We start from the raw sequence: 15643 nt of genomic DNA on the forward strand, positions 1-15643 counted from the left end.
TTAGCACAGAGTTTCGACAAAAATTCATAAAGGGGTGAGGGGAGATCGCCCACCTAATCAATGACTGTCCGATCTTGATCAGGTAGCTTGTGTTGCTTGTTTACACCTTTGCACCAAATAGTCCATTTGCACTAAAATTTCCCCGCGTTTTCTATCCTACCTTGCTTCAAATCCATGTGTTCTTTTTTATCCTCACTTAATGAAAAGGCATCGCCCTTTTTTTTAAAAAAAAAAGAAACTAAAACAAGAATATGCAGAAAGAAGAAAAGGAAGAAGAGAAAAACAAAAGGCAGCACAGTGAGAAAAGTACAACAACGCAACAAAAAAAAAAACACTCCTAAATTTATAAAAACAGTTCCTCAATAAAAAATGTAATAATATATATTGGAATCCGTGAGAATGTAACAACGTAGTTGTAAGAAGATTCAACCAATCATGGAAAGGGCGGAACCCTTTGAAATAAAAGCACAACTCTTTCCGGATCAAAAAACGCAACGCCATCAAGACAGCACCAAGCGGAGAAGTGTGCGCGTGTTGGGGGGGGGGGGGGTCACTGGGGTTCAGAGACAATTCACTGTATGAGTGATTTTCAATATTGCCTATAAATAGGATTTTCAATATTGTCTATAAATATTATTTTCAGTACTATCTATAACTGACACGAATATGACTTACAGACAACCACTGTATGTGCCCTCATAAGTCAGATAGGAAACCTGAGCACATGTGCGCTCCACCCTGGAAATCATGCTTTGCTACCTTCGCCGGCAAAGATGATAATGGCTGTTGCAACTCACGTCAATAGCTCAAATGTTACTTAAATGTTCAACTTCCTGCTTACAGCTAGACTAAAACTTATCTAAACGTTGAATTTCATCAATACATGTGTCACGGGTAGATGAACGTTGTTGACAAATACAATAGAACACATAGGACTAACAAAACCAACATAAACAAGATCCTCAACACGAAAACTAAATGCATCTCTTCAGGCTCTGATAAAGTCAGATAAATAATCTAACAATTTCTAGCTGTTGAGTTCATCAAACAACCAAGATAGGTGAAATTGGTCGACTAACAAACGGTCAGGATAGGAAAGAGTCACTGACGAATGGTAAATGAACAGCTAAGCTGTACAGATTGTCCACATTCCCAGGCATCCTTTTACGAGCTCTCTGTACGCATTCAGCAGTCGCACGCCATGAAGGATCATCAATTCCATCTTGTTGGATACAGAAGAGCCAGAGCCAACCCCAGTGAAGTAACAAAACAAACTTCTGCCCTTACTCAAATGGAAGCAGAAAGCCCAGGTTAACTTTCTTGCTGATCTCAGCGGTAGCCCCATCCTCTTCCTTGGCCTCCCCTGCCCCGCCCTCTTCCATTGCCTCTACCACCGCGAGACAATCCTTCAAAAGCTCTGTGCACAAGCTGATTATGCATTCCTCCCTCTCCTCGCCCCTTCTTGATTGCAGGGCCATTCCCATTCGTAGCAGGTTGGGATCTCTTCCCTCTGAAGATATGCAAACCAGAAATGAGTCAAAAAAAGAATTGCAGAAGAATCTTTAGTGAAATTAGAATATTGGATGGCAGGCATCAAACCCTGTTGTGGTAGCTGCTGCTGGTTTCTTTGGCTGCTCCATCCATGACAGCATGATTTTCTTATCACCAATAAATAATGGGGATTTCGCATGCAATGGCTGAAAGAAGTATCATTTGATAACTCAAAGTTAGACACTGTAAAGTTTCAGTACATAATATGTTAAATTAGTTTCTTCTGACAGAACAGGCATCATATCAGGATACCAGCGACGCAGTCAGGGCTGAGTCATTAACTCTAGCATGGTTTGCATAACTAGCTCGATTTTATGACTAGCTGCAAATTACTAAATTATAATATGATAGCAGATGAACACAGCTTTGAAGATTGAAAAAGTTTGCACCACGCCACTTTTTCTCATTTCTGTTTGGCCAAACAAATGCAGGAATGTCCAAGCTCTATAGCAGCAAAAAACAGATAATTTTGTGTAACTAAGTTAATTTTAATGGACCTTCATTTGGTTGTTTTATTTTCTTTCATCCTTCTTAGATACAAGCATGTTTAACATTTTGCACCATATTAGAGTCTAGACTATTGCTATTTCCTGTGTATTTGTAGCATTCCAAGATTATTTTATCATATGAATGAAATTTGTTTTTGCTAAGTAAAACAAAGGTTTTTTCCCCACAATTCAGTGCCACCATTTTGTATCTGGAACTGGCTATCTCCAGTGTTCTGAAAAGCAATGGTGTGTGGAGCCTAGTCACCGCTTAGGTGGACTGTGGGCGAAACGGCCACTTAGGTAGGCTAGTCAGCCACTTACGTGGGCTAGGCACAAGGGTGATGCCTGGACACCTTTTAAAATAGCAGCTATCTCAATAACATGTGGGATATGGACTCACACTCTTAATTGCAAAGATAACTTTTTTATTGCATACACTTCAGATTTTAGCCTCTTTTAACTTGTACATTAGTTCTACGTTTAAAGTTGACAAGTCAACAGGAGTATCTAAAAATTTACTTGTTAGAAACAAGCTTGCAGCTAATTATTGTCCCAAAACTAGTCCAGAAATACTGAACAGGATTGAGACACTCAAGCAGTAATTTAACCCTACAGTAAGTTATACTGAAGTAAAACATAGAAATCACCTGCACCATTGCCAATATGTTGTTATATGCCCGCATTGACATTGTTGATTTCTGCTGATCGGCTTTCTGCATAAAGCAACCAATCACAATTAATTGGATGCCTAGGGCAAACACCTGTTCACCAAAACACAAAATGCCTAGGACAAATTCCGTAGCTTAAGACAGCAGAAGACTTTCACCCACAATATTGAGCACGGTATTGTTGACCCTACTACATGGAAAAAAAAACTCACAAGTTTAGTTTTCTCTTCTTCCGTTTTTGCTGCAGATATTGCCTTGTTAAAATTTGCCATTCCCTGAGTTAGTCTCTTTGAGGCTGCTCGAACTGTCTCTTCTGTTCCAGTTAACCTGCACATTTGTAACAATGAGAACTTCGCAAAAATAAAAAACTATATAAACTACTACACCGTGAATAATAATTAAGTTGCATGATTTTTTTTTACAGAAAATTACACAAAAATTTACAGTGTTTTCATAAAAATGCTTAATTCCATGTTAGCACACGCAAATCTGGTGTATAACATATTTTTGTATGATCCAATGTTCCATCCAATACTCCAGCACAGGAATAAATTTGTGAACATGATATCACATATTGCTGGGATGACAAAACCAACCATGAAAGTGGTTTCACATTTGTTTTCTGATCCACGAAATTTCAATTTTATGTATTTTTCATTGTGCCACCCACTTGTGCCCATACCAACCAGTCCTTCACAGCTTTTACCGTTCTTTCTCCCATTCATGCACACCCCTATGTGAATAATCTCACCCTTAGGAAGTTAGGATCATACTCGTAGATATCACTTGCTGGAGCTAAACCCAGATCCAGAATCCCAAACAAGAGTTTGTTTCTATCCACATAAGCAGGTTATGTTGTGTTATAACCACTGCTTACATTCTGTGTGCAAATTGCCATGTGTGTCCTCAAGTATCAAGTATTTTAGGATCTCCTATGAGATCTGCAAGACCTCAGAGATGCATTTCCTTAACAGTAAGAAATTCCATTTGCAGAATTCCATTTTTGAAAGCATGAGCTTATAACTTTGTTAGTGCTTTAATAGCAGAGAACTAGACTTGCTTGCTCGGCTAGGTTTTTAAAGGAATGCACACTAAATAAAATTAAACTCATGAAAAATAATTAAATCCTGCAAAGGAGGGAAGACTCTGTAGGTTTGAAAACTGTTAGGTACCTCTAGCGCGATTTGCAGGTCTAGAGTGAGCGCAAGGTGGGGCATGTTAAGTTACAGCTGCGACGCGCCAAGGAGCTGCTCCATCGCCTTGAGATCGCGCAGGATTAAAGCGCTCTCGGCTGAGGAAGCTTGGCTACGACGTCAACTGAAACATCATTGCCTTGGGCTGGTGTCCCTCGAGCAGACCATTGCCCGATTGCGATCACACATTGCCTGGCTGTGTGAGGGCGATGCCAACACGTCCTATTTCCAGCATCATGCTCGTTACAGAAACAAGAACTTCACGGCAAAGGTCAAGGTCAGCGAACATATCGGAACATGCTACCGGGCTAGAAGGCAGCCCTCATACACCCAGCGGGCCGGGCAACGATGGTTCGAACAGTGCTTACGACAATCCCAATCTACCATCTCATCGCGCTGGACCTTCCCAAGTGGATGCTAAAGGCGATTGACAAGCTCCGGCGTGCGTTCCTGTGGAAGGGCGATCCCAGGTCCATGGTGGTCACTACGTCGTCTCCTAGCACTGCGTTTGTTGGCTGATTAAGCTAGGTGGCCTCGGACTTCATGATCTGGAGGCCCTAGGTTGGTCGCTACACATGCGATGGCAATGGGTGCAGAAGATGCAGCCCAATCACCCGTGGGCTGGCCTTAAGCTTCCGGTGCTAGCAACGGCAACGGCCATGCTCTCTATGTCTATGGCCTCAACGGTGGGCTCCGGTGACCGCACATTGTTCTGGTCCGATTGCTGGATTGAGGGCAAATCCGTGCGCAACTTTGCACTATCGCTCGTCGAGGTCGTCTCCAAGTGGATGATCAACCACCGTACTGTCCAGCATGCGTTGCAAGATCACCAGTGGATCCATGATATAAGAGGGGGTCTGGCGGAGTATATGAATCTGTGGGATCGCATGACCAGGGTAACCCTACAGGCGGACGTCGAGGACCAACACAGTTGGACACCATCGTATACCGGTGAGTACTCTAAGTCAGCCTACCAGCGTTTCTTCATCGGCATGGTGGGTTTCGAGTTGTGGAAGCTCATTTGGAAATCATGGGCGCCGTCGTGATGCAAGTTCTTCACATGGCTCGCGATCCTCGAACGATGCTGGACGGCGGATCGTCTAGTGAAGCGTGGGCTGTCGCATCCGACGCGATGTCCCTTGTGCGACCAGGAGGACGAAACAGTGCACCACCTCCTTGTGCCTTGCGTGTTTGCCCGGGAGGTGTGGTTCACGGCTCTATCGATCGTTGGCCTCCAGGGATTGACCCCGCAGCAGGAAGACGACCTGCTCAAAGACTGGTGGTGCCGAATGCCTATGCTGAAAGGTTTTAACTCGATCATCATCTTGGTGGTATGGCAACTGTGGAGACACCGAAAATCTTATGTTCGATGGCGCATCCCTAGATGCCCAGTCGGTACTACAGAGCTTCAAGGAAGATGCCAAGCTCTGGTGCATGGTAGGAGCTAAAGGGTTGAGCGTGATCTGGCCATCGCCGGTTTGACACGCTTCATTTCACTAGGTTGTCTTTCAGCTTGGTCCATGGCACGTCTGTACGTCTAAAGTCATTGAGGGTGTAGTGTGTCAGTGTGCGTTTGCGTGCATTACTTTGGGTGGTTTTGGATGTAAAACGTTGCCTATTTTCTTTCTATAATGAAATGAGGCACAGTTCTCCTGCACGTTCGAGAAAAAAAAGGTACCTCTCCATAAAATCTTTGTACTGCTCCGAGAAATCCTCTCCAAGTCTATCTGACGGCTGCCCAGTAACAATCTTATAACCACAGAGAGTGTTCGTTGTGTTTGGAGTCTGTATTACACATTTGGTCAGCATAATGGACATTCACCAAGAAATGACATTTTCTATAATAGATAACCAATATTTCATCTAACCTTGTGGGCCAAATGGTGAAAAGTGTACAGCAAGCATTCAACATAACTATGGTTGATATCTTCCACCTTCTTCCCAGGCATATACTTCTGCAACACAAGCAGTAAAAGTGATGCTAAGAAGTACGTAGAATTAATAATAACACTACACTGTCTGTGATGAAAGAAAATCATTACACAATATAAACCTAGAGAATGGGGCTCGGAAATATATCAGAAACAAGAAATGTGCAAACCTTGAGCAACTGAACAATAGATGGAAGCAGTTGACGTGAATCTTGTGCTGCAGAATATGGTGAACTTGCAGCAATGGTCTTGAGCAAATCCAGTTTCTTCTCTTCAGGAATCTAAGATATGCAAATTGTGGCGAAAGGACAATTAATGCTCAAACATTTTGAAGATACAAACGCTTCCAGATGATGCAAGGACATGGATAGGGAGTTTGATTGGAGAATATTAAGCTTTAATAACAAAGCAACAACCTAAACCTTCATTAACTACTGTATAGAAATCTTCTTTGGTTAATTTAGCACATGTTAGCCCTTTTTAAAGAGGGTAAGTAATTTGGTGTCGAATGTGCATAATGCGTAGAAAGATGATAACAAATACTTTTTATTTCATAAAACAAATCATTTTGGCTTATCTAGGAGCTAAATGCAGGAAACCATTCACTGAACAAATGTGGACTTTGAGGCAGCAAAACAGCACACTAAGACTTAAATGACTCAAACAGTAAATGAAGACCATAAAGTTTCTGCAGCCACACCAAACATGCAAGGAACACACCAAAGCATAATCCTGAGTTTGCTAATAAATACTATAGCAAGTTAGCAACAAAAAGATGCAATGCTAAAGATGTTGCACAGCCATCACGCCTAGCCAAGGACAAGCATTTCGTACTTCTTCCTATGAATTAAAGAGTGCAAGGTACGTGATGAAGCAATTACCTTATCAAAAACTGGAACAATTTGCTTAACAAAATAGTTGAGGAACTTGCTGCTCGATGCACCTCTCTGCAGATCATGAAAACCAAGAAATGAGATGATATTCACCAAAAACTTAAACAAAATGTCATTATTGACTAAATATAGTGATACCATGAAGATCGGAAGAGCCATATACATGCATGAAATCCACCTCTCAATGTGGTCAATGTCAGAAACCTGGAAGAATGAACAAGAATGCCAAGGCAAACACAAAGCCTATCTCAAAATATAGAATAAAAACCACAGCATAATTAGGTATCTATCTTTGACGCAATTTAATTACCATTGACCACTTGATAGTAATTTTTTCTTCCTATTCTCCCCATCTCCCCAACACCTTCACCATTGTGCCCTCCACCCTCCCCTTAGGCACAACCCTGTGCTACCTACTTCTGCTAAATGGCTACCTATATGGCATGCAATTTGTTAGATTTTTCTTGTTGATTATTGTGCACTTTGCACCATCAATGCCATGAAACCTCAATGAGGTATCATAATAGTGTTACCAATATTTATTCAACTTGTGTTACCAATATTTATCTTAGGTCACACAATTGTCCAAAAAGATGATTTCACTGATCCAATTCTCATTGCCAAGGTTGAGATTCACAGGGTCAAACTTCGATGTTAAGAAACTTTGTTTGACATTAGAAGGATCTAGTGTAAATGTGTTAACCAAGTTCGCTACCTGAAACACATAAGCAAAGGACTAGGTCTGAGCCAAGGCAAGACACCTATGTTGATTCAAAGTCCAAGCCAAGCCAGTGCACACCCAATTTCAGGAAATGAACTGTTGTTTCCTGACATGCTTTTATATTAGCTCAAGATCAGTAGAAAGCATTAAACTCATGATCGTTGGGCATGTCAAGCATACGCATATACAAATAGGGGGGCATGCAAGTACATTATACTAAAGAAGGTGGAAAAGGAATCATGCTAAACAGGACTTGCAAGTCTGCTACAACATAGGGATAAGTATCACATTATCCAAGTAACTTGATCTACTATGACCTCTACATGATCAATCTGGTACAATAACAGCATACAGTAAATTTAGTTCCAAGACTGTTTGAATAACATACTTACATTGAACTGTGCATCAAGATCAGCTTGTGCTTGAATAATTTCAATTAGTTCTTGAAAGGACTCTCGAGGAGCAGAATCCCCAAATATGCTCAAACTTCGCAGAAAATTCATGAATAATTTAAATTCCAACCCAGTTACATCTTGGACACTCTGAATAATGGCATTCTTTGTTAAAGTGTATCACAAAAATATAAAAGGTAACATGTAAGATGTAAACCCTAAGATAGCCAAAAATATCGAAAACACGGCACATACTTTTTTTATCAAATCAGTTATATATCTCTCCATTTCTGCTTGAGGTTTCAGCAGCTCTGCTTTAAGAGGAAAGACCTGGAAAGAAGACACTACTTGTTCTAACACAGTATAGTTGATTGTAGGCAAAACGTCCAAGTAATACTTACCTTGTCTCTAAGAAAACAAATAACCTTCTCACGGATCTCCGATCCTGACTCCACATGCTTAAATAAAGGCTGCAAGGAATCTGGACAGTAGAAGATACAAATTAAGAAAAGAAATCAATGAATACCTAACCAGGTGAAGATATGAAAAGCATAATTCAGAGGGCACGTGATGTGTAGCATGCATGTCAATGAATTCTCCTAACAAATGAAGAAACTGCCAATGAAATTGCATTGCATTTGCAATTCAACTCTAAACGTACATATATGTGTGATGACTTAGCATATATGCTAAATCAACACGCAAGCTGCAAGTGGAGATTGCAATTCAGTGATAAGTGCTTGATATGCCATATTGCCATTTATATAAAGAGTATTTCTGTATCTTGAGTAGTTTACGAAGAGCTTCACACATTGGAAGAAAATGTGATTTAGCAGGATAGAGCATGGAGGGTCCATGCATGAATGGTCTCCACAGATTCAAAACATTGGTTCAAAAAAAGTCATGTCTGAAATGCTGAAAATAGTAGTTGCATGATTTTGTCCTGTATAGTGACGGTAGATGTCCCAAGAGAATGCCATGAAATGAGCTAAGACTAAGAATACACAAATAAATGTATGACAAATTGAATGTGTAGATAACTAACTAAATAAACTTAAACACCATTAGTCGATTTCCTTAGTTTCTTAAATTGTATGTTTACATAAGAAATTGCCCATTAAAATGAATCTGGAACAGGAGACATCACTAATGGTACATGATCAAGAAAAAGCATATATTGCTGTTATCGGGCACACACAAGTTTAGCATAATTATAGATATTACCTTGAAGGGGCATTTGGATGTAGGGATATAAGGGGTGCATAAAAAAGAGGTGGGTTTGGGATTGCCTGTCAATAAAAAAGAGGTGGGATTGGGATAGAGAGCGGAACATACCTAACCCTCCATTAGAAACATAGGAGGGCTAAGATTATACCACGCCTCATAGCAAAAAAAATGGGGATTATCCCACCCCTTATCCCAATCCCTATCCCACCACTTTATCCCTAAACCCAAACATGCCCTGTACTCTACGTTACAAAAGAAATTTACAACATGAGCCAATAATTCAAGCAGAGAGCACATAGCCTCAAGGACTTCTCAAACTATCAACCAAGAAATGAGCAATGGAAGCTTACTTTTAACATCTTGTCGTATAAGGGACATGAGTGCTTTATGAACAGCATCACGCTCCACATTTTCCTCTGAAATACAGGCAAAATTCAGAAGCATATACACATTTACCATTCCAGCCAGGTATATAGGAAGAAGAGCATACCACTTGCAAGAACTTGTCCTAGAATATCTGCAATTTTGGACACAAATTCTGCATCTTTGCCAAGAAGTGGAAACCCACGAATAGCTTGTATTCTGATCTGTAGGAGCATCCAATGACAAGCAATTGAACATGTTAATCAGAGGAGACCTTTTGGAGCATAAAATAGATTCAAATTATTCTGAATAGAGCATACTAATGGAAGTCTTTTAACAAATCCAAAACACACTGAAGAAAATCAAAGAAAAACATCACTTCCTTGGCACAGTTATCTGGGAAGTGCCAAATACAATCTTCCAAAACTCTGAGTAAAATCATCTGAAGTAATCAGCGAACTGAAACGAATAACTGATGTAACACAGGAAAAAACATGACAGATGCACCGTTTATACAGCGCCGAAGCATTGGGTATAATAACTGAAAAAGCCTTTTTCTTTCAGTTACAGGTACTGCTTTGATCCAAATTGTAGCTTCTAGGAAGATAAAAACCTATGCGGTACTATTAAACCATGTCATTTGGTTTAAGTGCAAAAGAATACATTGATAAGATATGTAGCATCGCTTGTTAAAAAATTATTTGGGAGAAAGCGAGTCCTACTTTTCTGTGATCTACTCATGAAGTGATATTTTGTTGGTATAAGCAAGTGATTGTACTATATGTTCATGTACACTTGAGCTATTCTGATTGTGCAAATACTACGAATGCAGTTACCATATACTAGGATTTCACAAAACTTCCAAATTCAGCAGCCCAATGAAAAAGCTGCCTAAACACCCGAAACCCAGAAACAGCTTGTAACACAGGCAAATATCTAAATTTCCTGCAAGTTCACTCAGAACGGCAGGCAAACATAACACATAAACTGCTAGACATGAGCTGGCTCACTCTCAACTAACGCTTCCGCAAATAAACTTGCCGGACTATCCTGGTTTGCCTACAGGCAGCACAATTAATCTAAACATATGACAAGAGGACAAACCGCGAGCTCCTCCATGTCGACGAGGTCGAACATGGCCTCCATGGCGCGCGTGGCGAGGGCCGGGAAGCTACGGAAGAACCTGGGGATGAGCTGCGCCGCCAGCTGCTTGGCCTTGACGCTGTTCCCCTTCACCGCCGCGATGATCGCCTCGTAGTCCGCCGCGTGCTGCAATTTCAAAACTCCCGACGTCATTCAAAACACTAGGGCGAGCCCCCGAAGCGACGGGACGGAACCCAAGGAAATGGTAGCTGGGGAGGCACCTCCGACTTGTCCTTGGCGGAGGAGAGGCGCTCGCCGAGCTCGTAGAGACGCTCCACCTCGGCGTCGGCGGCGGCCATGGGAGTGGGGCGGAGGGGCGCGGGGGATTTTGCTGGGGTTAGGGTTTCGGGACGGGGATGAGGGAACAGTGCGAGGGGAAGGAAAGCGAAGGGGTAGAAGTGGTTTTGACTGACCACACGAGAAAGGAGGCGCAGGCACGGGAAGGATGCCGGGATGGCGAATCCTACGGACGCATCTGGTATCTTCCGACGCGGGGAACCTGTAGCGTTCGCGTTCTGGCCGCTCATCTCACGTACCGCTTGAATTTCACTCGAGTTTTACTTGAAATTAATTTCCCTTGAATTTCATACGAAGCAGTTTATTTTTAGATGGAACAGAGAAATTATGTATGTTCTGAACAAAGTGAGATGGATAAGGTAATTTGTGCCTAAATACTCTCAATGTGATAGAATTTTAGAAACAGAAAAGAAAGGATTCTAAAATTCTCCCTAGGATATAGCGTTGCGTGCAAACCGAACTCGAGACATGACTACGACCGATTTAGGTTCAGCTCAACAAATGATGACAACTTAATCATCGTTTTGAGGGTAATCATTGCTTTAGATGCCTCAAGGAAGAGAGTGAGTCAACTAGTCGACAATATGGATTAAAATATATGATCCAGACATATATGTCAAACACGCTTTGCATGCAAATGGCGCCTCAAGTAAGCATTTTGTGCCACATGCCATTTCCATCGCTCATTGATAAGCTCCTCGCCGCATGCCCCTAAAATTGGTTGACCTCTTGTTGTGTCCTCCATCAACACTCACAATGATCCAAGATTCCCGCAAAAACAAACTGTTGTGGTGACCACAACAAATGGTAGAAGTGAAAAACTATGGCCATTTGGCGCTATTGGTAAAACTATATCTTAGGTCTTGTTTGGCCAGGCTCTAAAGCTATGCTCATTTGTTTGAGATGGGAAAAAAGTAGCCAAACACTTGAGCCTCAAAAATTGGGAATGCATCATGATAGAAAAGCAGCAAATTTGAGACTTATGTTGCTTCTCCTCCATTCAATTTGAGAGAACTTAATAGCTATAATTAATTCCAAACATTCAAATTTTTACGTTCTCAGCTTACGAAATCTAGATTGGCTCTAGAGCCTGTGGCTTGGTGTGATCTAAATTGTAGTCACTTGCATTATCAACATCAAAAAGTGGTGGTGTGACACATATGATGGGCATTGAGAGTGAGGCTGAGGTGCACGCAAAGGCCATGGCACGACAAGACAATGGGCGCAAGAGGCAAGTGTTGCCAGGTGGTGGAATCCATAGTCCGTCATTTCGAAAAAGGGGCACGTGGCCCCTGCTCGAATGACCCGCACAGCCCTTTGGGCCATAAGCTCGCCTAGAGGTTCTCTATTGGCTCTGATATCAACTTACCACCACGATGCTTCCTCGTGTCACTCTCCGGTTTTGAGGTAGCGGTCGCGATATGCGTAGATGACAATGGTCTTTCCTAGCTCGACCCCTAGCTTCGGGCATATGAAGAAGCCTTTTGGGTTCTGATATCGAGCCCACTCCGGGAGCTGGGGGAGGATGAAGGCTTCTCCAACCAAAGGGTTTGCAACTTGCACGGTCCCGTTGTTACAGTTGAACCCTATCAGGTAGCTTCCTTCGAAAGTCATGATTCTCCTCCAGCGCCCTTCGAACGACGGGACGTGCATAATGAGAATCCTCTCCTCCATCAGCGAATAGAAGGAAACGTCACTGGACTCGTAAACTTCGTCAGTCCAGGGGATCTAGGGGATGAATTGCAAGTGCTCCTCACGATGGATGTTGGTGCGCCATCCAAAGCAAACTGTTCTGAATGACACAAAGTCCTCTGGCTCGTAGAAGTGGTCGACTATGGCTTGGAGGGCTGGCCACGGGAGATCTGCCCACTCCATGACTAGCTTTCTCGAGACCTAGTTGGTTAAACAGTGGAAAGAAAAGCTGATTGAGCATGGACGGTATGTGAGGGTTATAGCGGTGAACTTCGTATTTATATGTGGCAGATTTGGCCGATTTTAGGAGCTGAGTAGTCCCACATCGCTTGGGGTTGTGATTTTTTCTGGAATATTAGGGTGCCTTGGTGCTTGCGTTATACGCCATTATAGTGTCGTATGATGGTGCGGCTACTCTTGAGCCGTTATGTTGCTCCACCTCCTTCTGCCACTTGTCAGCTCCACGTCATGTGGTTGTCTTGTCGTGCAGACGTAACATGGACTTTATGAGTCATGTGTGTCATACTCTAATTTACCATACGTGCGGTCACGTGTTGCAATGTGCTCTGGGTTTTTGGGCCACGTGCCTTGGGTGCAGGTATATATATGGGTTACCCCTTGTTTGTGGTAATTTTTTACTTCACCTAATTGTGCTCTTGTTTTTTTTTGCTAGCCATCTCTCTGCTACTGTGCATACACTTCGGGTGGGGTGTTCGTCGTTTATTCTAGTGCCTCGTTTGTTCTCCCCATCGATGACATGACGAAGCTCAAGCTTCAACGTGCTAGCACTACAGCTCCGTCCACCGTACTTCAGAGCCATCAAATCCCTCGTGGAGAAGGGTTGGATGCGTGACACCGACATAGCTCGATTGCCTTCACCCGAAGAGACGGTACCGCAGCCACGTGAAGGCGAAGTTGTTGTCTTCCTCGAGTTTTTCTCCACTGGCTTCGCTTCCCCTGGATCTCTATGTTGGCCGGCGTGCTGAACCGATACGAGCTGCAGATCCAGCAGCTGATGTTGAATGTCGTTTTTCATCTTTCGATCTTCACATGGGCCTAGCGTTTGTAGGGCCATAAGCCCAACTTTGCGTCTTTTGCATACCTGCACTTCGTGCACTACCTGCTGAGGAAGCTAGTGTTAAACAACGAAGAGTTCCCTATGTCATACGATATTGTCATATTCGTTCCCTTGAATGGGGCGCATGCGCCGGTGAGGGCCCAACTAAATCGATGGAGTAGTAATGGACTGATTTTTGGTTCTATCATAGGGTTTCCGAAGGCTTGAAGATGTCCTTAGACAAGCAAGAGATCCTATTCCGAAGGAGGCCATCAGTGGAGATAACGAACAAGGTTAGTATGAGGCTCTGGACCATTTCTACTATCTCAAAGCATCTTGGCATCCACGACCTTGTCGAGGATTACTGTGACTAGGGTTTGCCTGTTATTCTTGGGCTGGAAATTTGGCGTGTCGCCTGCAGCATCCTCGGACACCCTGAAACTTTTAGAATTTGTCTCGAAGGCGCGTCGGGTTAGTGTCTTTAGATATTCGATGCCTTCCTCACTCTTTTTTTAAGTGAAATGTCTCAGTTGGTCATTTCTTATTTTAGGGAGCATTAATGAGATTGAGGCGAAGGTGGAGGCAGAGGTTCTGCTTGGACCATACACGAGGTATGAACATGATGAGCTAACTTCACAGGTGAAGGGTGGGCAGATTAATCGCGTCGTGGATAGTATACCCTTGCCCTATGGGCCCCGCTCTCCACCTCCTGAGGTTGTGCGAAGGCGTAAAATACTAGATGTTGCCACTGACGATGTGTCCGCCTCCGCTGGTGCCATGAAGGCCCCCCGTTAAGGTTCCAGATTACGCAATGAGCTGGGGCCGAAGAAGCGGCCCATTGTCTAGGGACATGGTGATAGTCGTTGTGGTCTGCCCTCAAAGCTGGCCAGTGAAGGTGATGCGATGGTGACCTCGTCTACCCCCAAGGCCCGCAACAAGTCTCATATCGTCGTGACGCCTCTTACTTGTATGGCTCCCCCTTCGTGTAAAGGTGCTTGCATGGTTGATGATATCTATAAGAAGGTCTTTGATTTAGATTCGAGGGGTGATGATGAAGAGGGTATTGGGGAAGAAGCTGTTGTGAACTCACCCCCCATTGTGGCCCCCGAAGGCTCTACTACGAATCTTGAAGGCTCTGCTGCAGATTCGAGGGCTCCCCCTTGAGTCCCGAAGGATATTCTGATCATGGTGACGGTGCCCGCTCGAACACGAGTGAAGAAAATACCTCGGGTATTCTCCTTAACACTTCATTTGATCCATGTATTATGCACTATCTTATATTCTGCATGTTCACTAGAGAGCGTCTCTCCACGTCATACCTCTTCGCCAAAGCTAGGCTTGGGGAAAGGTAAGTCATTGATGGAGACTCTAAGGATCCCTCAACCGAGCAGTAGCACCGCACCTCCGAAGGTTTTGAGTGCAATGATCTCTTTTTGAGGACCTCTACCTGGTAGGCCCTTGTCGCACTCGGTGAGTCACTGGACAAAACTCGCCTGAGACGATGGCGACAAACTACGCCCCTTGTGACCTGATTGACCATCTTTTCATGGCTCAAATGAAGCTGTGGCTTCACATGTTTTTGTTTTTTAGTGTCATTTTTCCAATGTTAACCTGTGTATGGACTTACGATAGGGTTTGGTTCTGGTACGAGGCAATCGGATGGTCATCAGCCACATGGGGGTTCAACATGACGAAGCCAGGTCCAAGCATTATCGTGTCGAGGAGGAAGTTAAGGACCTCTGGGCCAAATCGAGGGAAGAGCGTCAGGCATGGCTTGCCTAAGAGGGTGCCCTCGAGGAAGAAAAGAAAATGTGGCGCACTTCTAACGATGCCCTGAAGGGGAGAAGAAATAGCAATGTGCCTCGGATGCTGCTCAAGAAGAGGAAAGGTGGAAAAGGCTTGACTTGGAGGCCACCCTTTAGAAGGAGCGAGGGAGGGCACTTGATTCTGCTGTAGCCCTCGAGCATGAGGAGGCAGTGTAAGAAGAGTTTGTTGCAGCCTTCAAGTAGTAGAAGGCAACCCTCAAG

At 43.4% G+C, this 15643-nt stretch overlaps 1 protein-coding gene across 2 annotated transcripts; it reads right to left on the minus strand.

Moving 5' to 3' along the window:
- Positions 1-855: 855 nt before the first annotated feature.
- Positions 856-11008, minus strand: LOC133922227 (apoptosis inhibitor 5-like protein API5). Of its 2 annotated transcripts, none has more exons than XM_062367453.1 (16): positions 10792-11008; positions 10532-10696; positions 9555-9651; positions 9415-9480; positions 8239-8318; positions 8093-8167; positions 7838-7987; positions 6863-6967; positions 6713-6778; positions 6002-6112; positions 5769-5855; positions 5579-5685; positions 2920-3034; positions 2687-2752; positions 1600-1697; positions 856-1510 (listed from the first exon to the last, which is right to left on the minus strand). In XM_062367453.1, exons 1-16 carry the CDS (start codon positions 10867-10869, stop codon positions 1330-1332), a joined length of 1647 nt encoding a protein of 548 aa, XP_062223437.1. In that variant the 5' UTR covers positions 10870-11008; the 3' UTR covers positions 856-1329. The 2 variants fall into 2 exon arrangements, with proteins under 2 accessions (XP_062223437.1, XP_062223438.1); XM_062367454.1 differs by having other exon boundaries at positions 6863-6928; positions 10792-11007.
- Positions 11009-15643: the final 4635 nt, after the last annotated feature.

Source organism: Phragmites australis, chromosome 6 (genome assembly GCF_958298935.1).
Source record: "Phragmites australis chromosome 6, lpPhrAust1.1, whole genome shotgun sequence".
In the NCBI taxonomy this organism is placed as follows: Eukaryota; Viridiplantae; Streptophyta; class Magnoliopsida; order Poales; family Poaceae; genus Phragmites; species Phragmites australis.